The sequence below is a fragment of the Glandiceps talaboti genome, chromosome 20, assembly GCF_964340395.1.
Source record: "Glandiceps talaboti chromosome 20, keGlaTala1.1, whole genome shotgun sequence".
NCBI lineage: Eukaryota > Metazoa > Hemichordata > Enteropneusta > Spengelidae > Glandiceps > Glandiceps talaboti.
This window is the reverse complement of record NC_135568.1, coordinates 654,049-670,000: the sequence shown is the minus strand read 5'-3', so window position 1 is coordinate 670,000 and position 15,952 is coordinate 654,049. Positions and strand designations below refer to the sequence as shown.

At 34.2% G+C, this 15,952-nt stretch overlaps 1 protein-coding gene and 2 long non-coding RNA genes across 3 annotated transcripts in view; 2 read left to right on the top strand and 1 right to left on the bottom strand.

Annotated features, from left to right (window-relative positions):
- LOC144450777 (uncharacterized) overlaps window positions 1-5,201 on the top strand; it is a 5,207-nt gene extending 6 nt beyond the window's left edge. The window contains exons 1-4 of the long non-coding RNA XR_013482261.1: window positions 1-770; window positions 1,482-1,549; window positions 3,292-3,529; window positions 5,096-5,201. The exon at window positions 1-770 is cut by the window's left edge and continues 6 nt beyond it. This is a non-coding gene — a long non-coding RNA (uncharacterized LOC144450777). The remainder of the gene's footprint in view (window positions 771-1,481; window positions 1,550-3,291; window positions 3,530-5,095) is intronic.
- Window positions 5,202-7,349: 2,148 nt separating this feature from the next.
- Window positions 7,350-12,104, top strand: LOC144450776 (uncharacterized). Its single transcript, XR_013482260.1, has 3 exons — window positions 7,350-7,425; window positions 8,668-8,796; window positions 10,847-12,104. It is a non-coding gene; the product is annotated as an uncharacterized LOC144450776 (long non-coding RNA).
- Window positions 7,591-15,682, bottom strand: LOC144450775 (thyroid hormone receptor beta-A-like). The gene is made up of 8 exons (XM_078141495.1): window positions 15,601-15,682; window positions 14,272-14,396; window positions 13,596-13,737; window positions 11,522-11,724; window positions 10,617-10,778; window positions 9,597-9,855; window positions 8,860-8,987; window positions 7,591-7,710 (listed from the first exon to the last, which is right to left on the bottom strand). The coding sequence occupies exons 1-8, from the start codon at window positions 15,680-15,682 to the stop codon at window positions 7,591-7,593; spliced, it is 1,221 nt and encodes a 406-aa protein (XP_077997621.1).
- Between the last annotated feature and the right edge of the window lie 270 nt (window positions 15,683-15,952).

The window sequence follows — 15,952 nt, the reverse complement described above, 5'->3', positions numbered from 1 at the left end:
GATCTCATTCAAAGTTAGTATTAGCACAGTGTTCTATGACATACATGTGCATATCCATTTTCGTTGTGATACAATCCGATATGGCTGCCTGGCAACCATTTTGTTTGCGAATTTTCCATGTCCAAAGCCATCACTCAGACATGCTTGAACAGATCTCATTCAAAGTTGGTATTTGGACAGTGTTCTATGACATACATGTGCTTATTCATTGTTGTCGTGATACGATCCAATATGGCTGCCTGGCAGCCATTTTGTTTGCGAATTTTCCATGTCCAAAGCCATAATTCGGACATGCCTGAACACATCTCATTCAAAGTTGGTATTAGAACAGTGTTCTGTGACATACATATGCATATCCATTTTCACCGTGATGTAATCCGATATGGCTGCCTGGCAGCCATTTTGTTGGCGCAGTTTTCATGTCCAAAGCAAAAAGGTCGAAATCGGAAGTTTTCCTGTTTGAACTATAATTTCAAATGTCCCACCATAAAACACTGCCATATTTGATAGCAACGTCCAATACAGCATCATACGTAAGGAGGAAACATGAAATTACGATTGAACTTGTGATTTTTCGGGATCTTTGGCCATCTGAAGTGGGACTTTTGTAGTCACGGCGAGGTAAAATGATTGATTCCTAATAATTGACCACTGGCCATGTTAATTCTTTAGTTACCAGCATTTCTGGTAAGCCTAGGTTTCATGGCTGTGCCTTTTGATGGATGGAGAAGGAAGGGACAACTTACTCTGATGCAAGCAGGACTAGGCAAGTATGTACATTTACTATGAATAAGACCTCTTGTGCTTAGTTAAAGATTTTGCATTCAAATTTGTCAATTCAAACAATTAATTCAGACAAGAGATTTTTAAACATGTCCTGATTTTCTTTTGTCTTCATTTTTATCTTGTATTTTTATGTTAGTTTTATTCTTTCTGAAGAGTTCTGGTGGAGAGTCGCATTCCATTGTTTTATACACAAGGCAATTATAAAGTATCTGAATATGCATGTATTACTTTGTTAGGTCACTATTTCTCTTGATTGAGAGGGAGCCTTTACAATGCCAGCATTAAGGCCAATAATAGTACAACATTCCCCTCCCACACACCAATAATTGTACAACCCCACCCCACCCCCCCCCCCCCCCCATCACAATCAGGACTTCTCTGCCATAATTCTTCACACTTTACTTTGACTAATTACTGAGTAACGTTGCATCATTTTGTGATTTTGGCATCCTCCAGCCCCCTTTCCCCTCCCCTTCCCCCCTCCCCCATATCAAATAGTATAGCCATTATCGATTCACACTCACAACGCAAGTTTTATAGAATTCCATGTTTATTGACTATAACATTTGTACTTGACAATGACCAGCATGGCATAGCAGCTTACATTGTGTAACTTGCTAACATTACTACAATCATATCACCGTACATGTACATGTAACATTTTTAATGTATTCTTAATGACTTCTTTCTGACAGCACCTTTTCAAATGAATGCCCTATATCTTGTGTGCTGTGATGAAAGTTTCAAGAAAAATCTGTATCAGGTAGGTCAAAACTTCACTTTACTATCTTTTTGGGCCTCCCTTTTTGTCATCAAACTGACAATTATCTTTAAGTGTCACTGACCCACTTCTAGTCCAAGGTGATGTCATTCATTGGAAATCTTTTGACCCATGTATATCATTTCCCTAATTCACCACTAGAGGGTGTCTTTCATTCGAAAGGTCCTGACTTTTTTTCATTTACAATATTTCTCATGTTCATCACTAGAGGGTGTTACTCCTTGGGCCATCTTCATTGGCAACTACATGTAAAACTGTTTCTCTAGCAATCTCCTTATACAAACTCTTTCCTAAAAATGTTTGACAGATAAGCACTGGTGAACTCTATTCCCCTTCAAATTCAAACATCCAATAGACAAGTTGAAATAATACACAAAAAAATATCTTATAAAAGTTTGTGCGTTTTTGACAATGTTGAAATATTTTCATGGACAAATTGAATTTTCATGTAGTACATACCGTAATATAAACCTGAGGCCTTGTGTGCGTTTTTTGACCAATTAAAAATATGGTTTTCATGCAAACAGGTTAACACTAGTAAAGAAATCTGTGTTTTTTGAACTATATGTATTAGACTTTCATTTCTAAAACTGTTATAATTAAATTATAACATCTGATTTGTTATGATGACACCAAGAATTTGAAATAAGAATAGGGTATCATTCTCTTAGCTGTCAGCAAAATAATCCATTGACATATCTGGTATCATAACACTAGAAATACAATACTGTATACCATGCTACATGTAATGTGTATTGTACATGCGTAAAAAGTACTTGTGGTAAAATTGTTGATTTCCAGGCCACTGAAATGTAAAAGTTGTCTAAAATCCACGTTACTCAACACAGAACCAAGTAATTTCTATCTTAATAAATGATTATAATAATGTATTCAACTGTTCTAATCCCTGAGATACAACTTGGTGCTAGTCATAGATACTATTGTAACAAAAAAGAAAGGCAAGTACAGTCTTAAGTTTTTATCCAATAACTGTTTTTACTATGCAGTAACACACACAAAAAAAATTCAAAATAAATTGTTCTGGGAAAGTTTGAATGAATGTCTGTATAATGAAGAAATTAAGTCTCTATATATTATAAAGTGGTCTAATACCAATCAGGAGTCTTTGACATATTTGAAAGGTACATTTTCATTGGTCTTTAGTAAAGAAGGGATTCCTTGCCAACCAGTCAGCTTGCAAAGAGTTCAATATCACTCATATGTCCCCTTCCCTGTCCAATCAAATTGCTCTAGTTTCTTAACTCATTTGCATGATGATCATTCCTTTCAATTCAGATTTTTATACAAGAGAATATAAATACATGAGTTTAATATACTGAAAGCTACAACACTTCAAAGTAATGAAATGTTAGTATTCTTTAGTATCTTCCCCCCCACCCACCCACCCACCCACCCACCAACCAGGCAGTTTCTAACTCTGCATTCAGACTGCCTATTCTATCATATGATAGCCTGTATGGCAAATACAGTCAAAATGGGTGCCACTCGGCTCACTTGCTTTAGACACTTACAATGGTCAGTGCACCTGTTATATATGCAAAAATGTAAATATTTGTTTTATCTTTCATAAATTCAGATTTATGTTTTGATGTCAGTAATTCTAACCAATCACCATCCCAAGATCTGGTCTGACTAATACTATATCACTTCTTAAATTTAAGTCTAGCTAATCACAATTGCCTATATCTGATTCTGACCAATAGGCATCTCCTGAATATGATTCTGACCAATAGGCATCTCCTGAATATGATTCTGACCAATGGGCATCTCCTGAATATGATTCTGACCAATGGGCATCTCCTGAATATGATTCTGACCAATGGGCATCTCCTGAATATGATTCTGACCAATGGGCATCTCCTGAATATGATTCTGACCAATCTGATGGTGAACCATCTATGGATTCTTTAGTCTTACAAGCAAAGTTGTTAAAGTTTCAAAGTAAGTGAGTTAAAGACTATTCACAATGATATTTGAATCTATGCAGGCTACATCTAAAGCTAGTCCCCTTCATTGTTACCTTAATATGTAATGAGAGGAAAAAATATGTAAATTTAACACATACATTTAACAAAATTTGAATATTACAAATTTGTGCGTATATAAGGTTGAAAGCACCTGTGATTACTGACTTTGTATCTAGCTATGTGTTAGTATTAAGCTGCCATACTCAGTTTAAAGAAAAAGCACATTTGGTGTTATTTTATGTTGAAATGGTTTCTATGGAGACAACTAACTTACAAAGTTATTGGAAATACAGCAATGGTGTGTTAGGTTTTAGTCAGAAGTGGGTGACCAGCACTTAAAAGGAGCATTCTGATTGGTTTATAATATTGACACAAGTAGCCAAAATAACTAGCTTCAAATATTATAGTATGTATGCACCAATCAATCAGTGCCTATCTGCTAATATGAAGGGTGTCACCACCTACCAATCAGTGACTAGCTTCTAACATGAACATTAACCAATCAATGACTTGGTTGCATCTTTCTCTACTACCCATTCAAGTTCTAGCAAAAATGAACAATTGAAGGTTCAACAACGCAGCGTACAACTTAATTTAATTTTTTCTGACATTCATGGTCTTAGAATTTGAGATAAAGTGTTATTGAACAGTGTGGGTATATACTAATTACAGTTTAAGTTACTAATTGTTGTGATGACAATTAACACAGTATATGTTATATTCCTATTGTAAGGTTCTTGTTTTCATTTAACATGAGGTAATTTATTTGGTAGATATAGACAATTTATCACTTTAGCAACTGTAACTTTACATGTTTCAGTTATACTTTGTGACGTATGTATGACTACCTAGTACCCAAAACATAGTAACATATCATATTTATAACTTATGCTACACATGAATCACTGGCCTATACCTGTTTACACACAGACATCAAGTCAGTGTACACAGTAACACCAATGACTAGTAAACAAGTAAATTTAGTTGCTCTATTTTTGGTAAATGGTTGATGCATTTTTCAACTGCTAGAAATTCATAAAAAATTACACAAAAAGTTAGATCTACTAGTGCTTTTGGTGTAGCTTTGAAAGTGAATATTGGTAAAATGTACTCAAACTGTTCAAAAACAAACTTTTTTCCAAGAGCTAAAACAGGGAGTGTTTGCCAGAATTTACATAATATATAGATTTAATGAATACTGTCTATCATTTAGCAAGTGGAGATTATTGTTTTACTCACTAGACAAGAGTACTTTTATTGTTGAACACACCAGGATTGTGATTGAATACTTTTGTTTACTTATATTCTGCTTTTCACAAGCTTCTCTCAATAGCAGTCACATTGTTCAACAGTAAAAGTGTTGTTATCTATCAAGTAATACAACAATCTAAACTTGCAAAATAATAAACTCTGAATAAAAATGTATAATAGTCTTCTGTGAACATTCTGTTTTAGCTGTCTCACAATTTTCAGTTCACAAATTAACATTTTACATTTTACCTAATATATTTGTTTTGCAATGTTCTGTCTTGTGAACTAGAGTCTGATGATTGCAGCTGTGGAAAAGTGCATGCCATTCAAGAACTGGTGGTACTTCAAATGTGTGGTGGAAGTAGACTATGACATCATAGCTTGACCTCTAGACATCATACAGGTAGGTCATTATAACATATTCCTAACCTATTTGTAAAATTTTTTAATGATTTTGGACAAAGGGTGCATAAATAACTGTTAAAAATTTGGTGATCTGTTCGTGTATATAATCACTTCACACCACACTGTAGTGGTCTGTCTAGGATAAATGCATCAACGAATCATTGTTTTAGAAATGAAACTAAGGAAATAAGCAGATATGGCCCAGAGACTTGGTTATCTAGAATATCAGCCAGGCTATTGACACTTTCAAGCCAGAAAGCCACCTCTCTGGGCTAATGTAGATTAGGAATGCCAGCAAAATACATTAAATGTGCAAATGAAGAGAAAAAATATATTTGCAAATAAGAACATGGAAGGTAATTTCAGAGTTGTCTATATTATCAGTAATATTAATGTCAAGTTATAACATTAAAGAAGTTACAATTGTTACACAGATTATTACATAAAACTAATTATATTTATTCAACTACAACTAGAAATCACTACAACTACAAATTTTAACTCATTTTCTTTCAAGAATACAAGAGTCAAAAAAGTCTTTGGAAATTCCTTAAAGCTTTAGATTAGTCAGCTGACTTCAGCATAGATTTTGTTTTTTGTTTTTATCAATTACATCGACATACATACACAACATACACAGGCAAGACTTGAATAAGGACACTTTATAACCAGCTGACCAATATAGAGAAGTAATACGAATAATAGCCCTTGGCATTTAAAAAAAGATTTTGTGTTATTGATGCAGCAGTTTATCATGTCTGATTGGTTTTTCTTATGAAATCTTTTTGAAAAGATATTTTTTTTTTATTAATGACTTCTTAAGCTCAGTCATCTACACTACGAGTGTACTTAAATTTCAACAAAATAATTCAGCTGTCTAAGTATCACATGACCACCATTATCAAATCCTACGAATGTAACTGCACCAGCTAATAGTAATTTACATTACAACATGCTTGAAACTAACAGTAAACTGTTTTGTGATTGGATAGAATTTTTTTCTTTTTTAGCTGAGAAGGGAAGAAGTGTCTGAAGTATTGTCAACAGTTTGGAATAGCTGATGCATTTCAACTCGCAAGGTAAATAATTTACACTTTTTTTGTGTGTTTGTCCTTTTCGTGTGTGTTTTTTTTCACAACTAAAAATACACTGAATTATATGACAAATTTTGATATTCAAAAAAAAAAAAAAAAAACCAAAAAATAATGGAGTAGCTAAGCTACATACTGGCCTTAATCCCAATACAGTAGTGACTAAAATGTCAGTCTCTGTTACTTTGATGATTTAAAAATAACCACAATTACCAACCTGCTCCCCCTATAGTTGCAGTCAAGTGAACTGGTCTACATTTGCATGTATTTGGGGTGTCTATACCATGCAAGGAAAGTAGGGAAGTAAGCATCACAAGGAAATATACGTTACTCATGTTTTTTAGATTTCAACACAGAATACTTATGTATCTTTGTGATTTTGACACAGGCAGGCTGAAAAATATTCAGTCTTTGTCGAATAATAGTTTTTCCCATCCTTAATGAAAATTTACAAAAATTTGGACACAGGATTAAAATAATGTAGTGACAGTTAAACATGAGGCAAGATAGTTTTTTCCAAATCATAAGTAATTTCTCTGACGTCTACCATGTGCATTTTTAAATACTTTTTGAAATACATTAATGTAGTGTCGTCCAATACCTATGAAAATCACCAGGTATGTACCTTCCCATCTTTACAATGGCCTACACTCCTATTCATAATGGAATGGACCATACCATCAGTCCACTACAGATTACAATTGGGTTATACCAAACTTTGGGATTATAAAAGAAGGGTTAGAGGATTATATATAAATATATATTTTCAATGATTACATTTTTCTAGAGAGAATAATAGTACACAACTCTGAAGTTGACAGACTTCACAAAATTATGACCATGGCCAGTTTGTTCCTACCATAGTCAACAACAGAAATATTTCACAAATTTCAGTGGCTTGTTTGCGAAGGATATATCATAGAAATCTAACTAACTTCTTTGTAAAAATCTAGATAACATGTAGCAAACAGTCATAGCAACTTTTGGGTAACTTTTAATAAATAATACAAACATCATTAAGCAGTTCTACCCTATTTTCTTACAAATAGATTTGTCCATCAACAGTACAACGACTGGATTATTCCATTGTAGGGGTAGACGAGGGAGGGGAAAAATTGTCCAGGTCAGTATAAAAACACTTGAGGGCTGATTGATCTCCGGAAGTGCTAACTGTACCTTTGGACTGAGCAGTTCTATCACTGATGAGGTAGATGTGTATAGATCATCAGTTTGCGTGTAGTTACGACTGATGTCAACAGTTTTTGAGGTAGCCTTGATAGCACTTGTACTATGCATTGCAATCATCAAACATTTCCATGAAAAGAGGTGGGATGTCTTCAGGACAGTCTAGTTTAATACACATAATACGTTCAGCATGTCGTGCACTTATTGTTCTCAGGTCAGTGATCTGAGGAGAAGAACACAAAATGAGAAAATAGTGAGTTGTCTCCCGTTAGCAGATTTCAAAATAACCAAAGAGAAAAAGTAAATTTTGTTGATGAAAACAACACCTTACACAAATCTAATGATGGCAGGTGGTTGACTCATTTACAAACAGTAATCACATGTAAAACTATCATTATGATAGAAATGTAGCATTTAAAAACAGACCTTATTACAAAGAGAAAATTAGATTAATAACACTCAACACCTGTTGGAGGTACAGAGCCATGTATACATTTGATTGGAACAGTTTTATGGTCTTTTTCACATGTACATGAAGTGGCAGGGGAACTTGAAATTCTTCTGTGAAAGTGAGCTATTTGGTAAAGGCCATAAAACTGTTCTGATTAAATGATGCAATGTACTACTTGTGTCTCTACTTCCAACATATGGTGCCAAGTGTTTATTACATCCCTGTTCAGGCTTAGTCAATTAAATACATTGTTTGCCATCCTTGAATTTCCCAAAACTTACCAGGCAGACTGGCAACAAACAAACAGAAAAACTATGCTAGCTTGTCATGTAAATTCACTTTTCTGTTTGTACCTACATCTACTACAGTTGTGAAATGTAAATATAAAAAGTTCAAAATAATAATTTGTCTTAAGCAACTGTTTAGATATATGTGTGTAGTTACTCTAAAGGTATGAGAATGGTCTTTCCATTTAAAATATTTCCAGCAAAACGACATGTTTGTTTTTTCTAAATCTACCTACAAACCTACACAAACGTGGACAGCAAACAGAAAATTTAATTGACAACACCCCTTATAACAAGTTTCCGATTGTAAATGCTTGTATATCTTGCTTCCCCATCAATATTATACATGGTATAGAATTGCATTATCTTTGACCAGAATTAAGGTATTGTTGTTTGAATAAGCGCTACACGAAAAATTCACATTTGACCATGTCTTTTCTAGGTGTACAGTAAGTATGAGACAAAGTTCCACCTTAATTTTCCCATGGTGATCTCTCCTCCCGGGAAGGGGCTATAGATAGTCAAAAGTGGTACTGTCTTTTACTACCCCCTGGTCACAGTTTGGGTAAAGGTGGGTAAATTAGAAATTTTGTGTAGTGAAGTTCAGTTATAAAAGCAAAGAAGTTGATCTTACTTTCATGAGAATTTTGGCCCAATGAACTGGTGTCCTCGGCCTTGTTTCATTGATGTAATGTTGGTAGGCGTTTAGAATTGTGTCCTGCAACTGTTCAACATCTCTGGAATTTTTCAGACCAGGTCGATCTGTGGAAGGAAATGAAAATGACCCATGGTTTAATTCCTGTGGCAAACTTTAAAAATGACTTTGTTTTGAAAGTGAGAGATAGACAGCCAGTCTGTCTAAAATTATCTCAAATAAAAATAAAGTGAATAAGGAGAAGAAGAAAAAAAGAATTGTTTCTGGTCAGGACAGTTTGTCTACCAGATTTAAACTGAATGCCTTCCGTAAATGTAGTCTTACATGATTTATGCAAGAAATTTAGCTCTACATAAGTGATTTTTTCAAGTCCCAGTGAAAGTTAGTTGTCAAAAACATTGTTCAAAACCAGGAAAGCTTGCCATCCTTGACTGCACTCGGCTTTCGTGATCCCCTACATACCCGGGATATGTTCATTTTATTAGTACTTTGGGACAGATGTCATTCGCTTGTTCATGATTCACTGAAGTAGGGAGGGTTATTTATGTGTTTCCCCCTGGATCTGCAGAGTGTATGGGCTGGACAAACATGAAAAAAGTGATGTGTGCTCTCACCAGAAACAATTCTCTTTTTTTTTTGACTGAAGATAGTGGTGTAGACTAAGACAGACATGCAATCTTTGCTGTAAAGCTAGCAACATAAAAAGACAGACTAACCTCCTGCTACAAGTAAGACACCTGCTAATAATGCCATCTCTGTTTCATTGAGTTGCAGTCTTGCTAAACCAGCAGCAAAATCAAATATTGGTTCAATTAGTTCTCCAAGTCCTCCCTCTTGCAGCTGTTCTTTGTCTACTTTCACACCCGTAGATAAAATTAGAGTTTGGCTTTCGGGGTCATATTTCTGAGCTACCCTTAAACACATTATTTCCATGCAGCAAGTCTTCAGTAATAACACCTGGTCATCATAATCAAGCTTAAAAATAAAAAAAATAAAAAAAATAAAAAAATGTCAGATTAATTTTATCATTCAGAAAAGTATTTCTAGTGGCATTTAAAAATGGCAAGACTAGTTTTGCATCTTGGAGAATTTTTTTTATCAATGTACGCTGCTCAACATAGGGTGAAACAATATTGATGACAACTTAGAGTTGACATACAGGGAACAAAACATTCATGTCAACTCTGTAGCTATTCAGTACAAAGAATATAGAGCGCCCTCACAGAGTCTATGGTGCATAATATCATTCTGCCTGTGAGGGCGCACTTCACACACTGCAGAGCCCACACAGCATTATCACAAATGTGATATTGAGCACACTATAAATGATGGGTGTAGTTAAAATGTACTTTGCTTTGTCATTACTCAGAATTTTAATTAAAGTCCATCCCAACAAAACACACATATGGCAGTATTTTCTTTTTGATACTAAAGTAAGGCAGATAAGATGGGTAACACCTTGATAAAATAGAACATACTTCGATGCAATTGGAGAGGTGGGTGGGTATAGGTAGAGAAATAATATTTCATCTTCTCATTATTAGTAGAGGACCCTGTCCAGCTGAAATTAAGCTAATTGTTTTGATAGCAATGTATGGATATATTATATTCTGGATAATCTTTTAAGAAATACTGATTGTATTTCATACAACATAGCTTTCAAAATATAAAACCAATGTCACCAGGAAGTACTTAGGATTAGTGTTGGTTCATCAGAGACATGACATTACACTAACCTGGGTAAAGCCTGGTACTCTTTTAGCAAATTCTACAACTTTGATGATAGAGGGTGTCATGACTTCAGCCAGATTCTGCCATGTTATTTTTGATGGTCTTTCTAACTTTGGCCTTTTGGAATCAGGTTCTTCATTATCATCATCATCATCATCGTCATCATTCTGGCACTACAAGAACAAGACAGTTGTGAGTGTTAATGCTATTGCTATACTCTTGTTAATATTTGCAGAAGACAGAGAACATCATGTAATTTGAGAAACAGGCTATCTGTCAAATGGTTGTTGAAGATGTAGAACAGTAGAACATGGTGGACCAAGAGAAAGTCAGAGAAGAGACACACAGACTGCCTGTCAAAGATGTAGACCATAGTGTACTGAGAGAAAGTCAGAAGATATTCCACAAACACATACAAACTAAGCTGTACAGCTGAGTGTCAAATGAATGCAATAATTAGAATGTATGGAGCGAATGACAGATTGATTGATAGTGGATGTAGATAGATGAATGGCTGGAAGGAGAGATAGTGGAGATAAGGAATCACAGATAAAGAGACACATTAACTTGACTGGTAGAAAACATGGATGAATTAATGTTTGGTTGTATGATGGGATTAACAAGACAGACAGACCCAGACAGGTTAAAGGTAGTGATGGTTAAATGGTTTGAGGGACCAAGGGTTGACTGGTCTGAGGACCCTAGGAGTGGACAAGTATAGACACATGCAGAGACTGAAGACTAAGAAATGAATAGACATCTATATGGATGAAATAGATTCACGTAGATGTTGGAGTACATGGTATATTCATAGCTGACATTAGAACCCTATAAGTAAGGGTGGATAATTAAAACCTGGCATTTTTACAAATTAAATCACTGTATTGATATTTACCTCTTGTTCCTCTACCCTTGACAATGAGAACTGTTTAAATAATCGTGACGTTTCTCTGTTAGCCATCACTATGTTATGTATAAGTCTTTCTTCCGTTTCATTCAGTCTCCCATTCAGAATTAAGCCACTCTGTCTCATCATTTCTTCTCTAGCACGTCGATCTCGATTTTCTTGGATAAGTTTACGTTTGGCTTTCCTCTGGGTTTCATTCAGAACCACTAATAGGACAAAGCAAATATTAAATATAAGTTAAAGTGGAAGAAGGTGAGTTTATAAACCTTTCAATGAAAATACATAAAACATTAATTAAACTTAGTATAGTATAGTATAATATTAATGTCGCTGAATGCCTTTTATGACATGTTGATTGCCTAGTATGAAATCCTCCACAATGTTTGATACATAGTAATACTTAAATCATCAGATAATTATATGTTGTATTGTCACACCAGGCTGGAGTTCAGTCAATTGCAAGTGATAGTTGTGTGCACTTCAAAATGTACAATACTACGACTCGTACGAGTGACTGTTAAATACACCATATAAATCTTACCCCAAAAATATATCAACTCAGTCTCTGTCCCTTTACAGCAAATTCATACAAATTCAATTGCTTTCTTACATGTATACGCAATAAAATATTTCAATAGAAACAATTATTGTTTGTCATTTCTAGTCTCATTTTCATTCATTTAAATCTAATTTGAATCTGTCTACTGCATAGCTCACATTTTTACATTGTGTAATTTTAAAATATCTCCAATAAACAATATGCAGATCTGATGATTCCACTTTGTTACAGTTCCACTCCAATATAACACGTTACATAAGACCTACCAGTATAACATGAATATTGAGTTACTTTTGTCTACTTCTAGCTATTTTAGGATCAGGTGCAGTGGTAGATGGACAACTCTAGTTTCTGATGATTATATAACTACAAACTCTACTAGTGACATTGTGTAGTGGTATACAGACAGATAAAGTTACATGTTTTAAATTACCATGATAAACAAATTGACAATAAGCCAACTACATTCCATTTACAGCCGATAATCCATACACATGTCCTGTTTTGTAGTTTATGGGATGTCCGAAAGTGAACATGCATATTCTCCATGTTATTCAAATTTACCAATGACCTCAGGACGTTTCATAAATTATTTTGGAAATAAGATTTTTTTACAAACTTTAATTTCAATGATTTTTAAAGACCTTGTTAGTTGTACTTAATTACTTTCTTCAGAATTTCTAAATCTAATTTTAACCTATTTATCATGTTATACTATTTAAGTATGTATGATATCACTTGATAACTGAATCCTATCAGCATCTAACAATTGCATAAATTTATGATTTGTTGACAAACAACTAAATAATTTACACATGGCTGTCAATCCAGGGTACATAGTACGAGCAACTACTAGTATAAAGCTAATTATGGTAATTAACAGGTTTAAAATGTTTCACACAAAGGTTTGGTGTGATGATGATTCACAGATGGAAGTTTAACCAACACTGTACTACAATAAGTCATGGACTTGAACATTAAATAATGTACACAGAATGCAAGACAAAATTGGTAGAAATTATTGCTGTACCACAATAAGTCAGAGAGACTTGGACACAGAATGCAAGACAAAATTGGTAGAAAACATTGCTGTATCACGATAAGTCAGAGAGACTTGGACACAGAATGCAAGACAAAATTTAAAATATTGACAATTTTATCATGACTCTACATTAGGATGCATCCTAAAATAATTACATTCTGGTCTTTTTAATGCTAGGCCATCATGGGAGGCTTTAATTTGACGAGGGTTTTAGGAGTTGAAATTTTTACTTTAATAATCTTTTATTTTATTTATACTGGATAGTTCTTTAAGTATATAAACACTTGTCTCCCAAGAAGTCCAGTGAGGGCCATCCCTCATGGGCTCAGTGCTATAGAGTAGAACAATGATATCCTTGATTTAAAGAATTATTACAAATGTAGAATATATTATTTCAATTTATTTGGGACTTCCTTCAAAGTTATATTTTAAAGTAAAAACATAAACATTTGATAATTTATAACTAGAATACTTACAATCTGGTGCCATACCAACTGCAATACATTTCTTATATCTACACTGTTGGCATTGATTCCTTGTGGTTTTATCAATTATACATTCTTCATTCCATTTACAATAATATGCTAGATTCTTCTGAATGGTTCTCCTGAAAAAACCCTATCAAACAAAAATAATCATCATATTAAAAATCTACAAGACTGTTCAGGAAAGTGGTTTCGCTAACAGAATTTACCTTACATTTGTAGGAAATCATCTTATAAGTTCTTAAAAACCTGATCAACATAAAACAATTTGTTTTTGAAATGTTGCGTCTTTATTGAGAAGTGTATGTTGTTGTTTATAACACGTTAACAAAGGTCGGACAAAATCAATATTATTGTGATATCATATAGATGCTGTTGTTTCTACAAGTTCTCAGCAATCAGATTTCACTGGAAAGCATACACTGTTGTTTCTATAAGTTCACCAGAGTCAGGTGAAGTTCAACGTTTCCTTGCTGATACTCTAACATCCTTGACATCTTGGGTGAATTAGACACAAATTTTTGAAATCCCTGAAGTCTAAGTACTGAGAAATCTAAGCTTTCAATATGATCTCAATGACGTCAAATATTTGTGTACAACCTTGAAACAACATACATAAACACATCTTACCTTGCAGCCCCACACAACATACATAAACACGTCTTACCTTGCAGCCCTCGCACGTCATACATCTATAATGGTAACCTGTGGCAGCGTCTCCACAAACTACGCATGGTTCAGGACCATTTGATAGATCCATGTAACTAGGAATGTATGGAGTTCCCGTTATACCTGAAAATAAACAAATAATGGTTATTCACAGCCATGTGAATCATTTAAGATTGGTTTGTTTTGTTCTAATGTATAGTTTCCATGATAATAAAAGACCACTCGGTTGTAGAACTGGTTCATAGCAGTGGTTTAAATTAACATTAAATAACTGCTTTCTGTAGCTCTAACCTTAAGTTTCAGAGGGAAATGTGGAATTTCCACAAAACAAAAGATGGTTGACACACGGCAATGTGGGACACTAATAACTGCTTTGTTTAGTACTAATCTGTAGTTTACGTCCACTAAGATAATAAATAGGTCGAAAATGTAAGAAAACAAACACAATTGTTTAAAATATGGTTGATTTTAAGAAGTATCAAATATAACTAACTGTTTTCATTAGTTCTAATTAACAGTTTCCTTGCCAAAAGTTCACTACGATGCAAACCATGTATATATTTACATGTAAAGCTGGACAACATCTACGGCTGAATCAAACATTTTGTTTTGTTCAGTTCTACTCTATAGTTCTGCTTAGATACAGAACGAGTTGAAATTCAAGCAGTTTTCTTTTTCTCTTTGATTCACTTCAATACTAGTATTCAAGAATTATCAATATCTGGGCAAGTCACAAATGTTAATCATTGTTTTGTTAAGTTCAAATCTGCAGTTTCCTAAACAAAGTAGGCACAAAACGAATTGAAAACTAAGGTGCTTTGAACCTAAGTATGACAGGAATGTCAACTTAGCATCTCACTAACATTCAACAAGTATATCCATTGGACTTACAAATCTTTCAACATTTCACTCAGAACAAACATGATATGCTGCTGGTGAAACTATTGTAATACACTAGTGTACCTCAAGTTGGAACTAGTATTGTGTACAAAATATCGGACATTACAACAAGGATAAGACCAGTTGAAAACACCAAGTGTGGATACAAACAAGATACATTTTACAAATCTAACACACAAACAACACAGTAGTTTGCCAATATATAACTCTAAAAACCAACATGTTACATACCCCGGTACATCAAAAAGACCCAAGAACAAAACAGGAAAATTTACAAATTTTGAAAACAAACAAATCTGAATGATACACATTTGTATTTTCAAGTCCATATTCCGACCCATTACGCTTTTGTTTCCATTGAATAGTAATGTTACTGAAAATCACAAAATCAAAGTTATAAACTAATTTGACAACTAAATACACTCACGGTTTGACCGCCATCTATACATAGATTTGTTGGTCATCATTAGCCACTGGTCCCTGGCCCTAGTATCCAATGTGAAGGCCATTGCATAAGACTGTTAAGATGGTCTACAAAATACACTAGTTACTAATGGAACACTGTCTGGTAAAATCCCCTCTCACATTATCTCATACATGCAGGTGTCTGTCCAAAGATGAGCAGACAAGAACAAAAGGGCTGGTAATCTCATTTCCGTCTGACCAATCAGATCTTATCCTAAACCAGAGGACTTGTTTAGTTTAAGACTCTTAATGAAGTGTCTTTAATATCTCCTAATTACCAGTATTGGTGGCACGCGACATACTCTGTACATAGA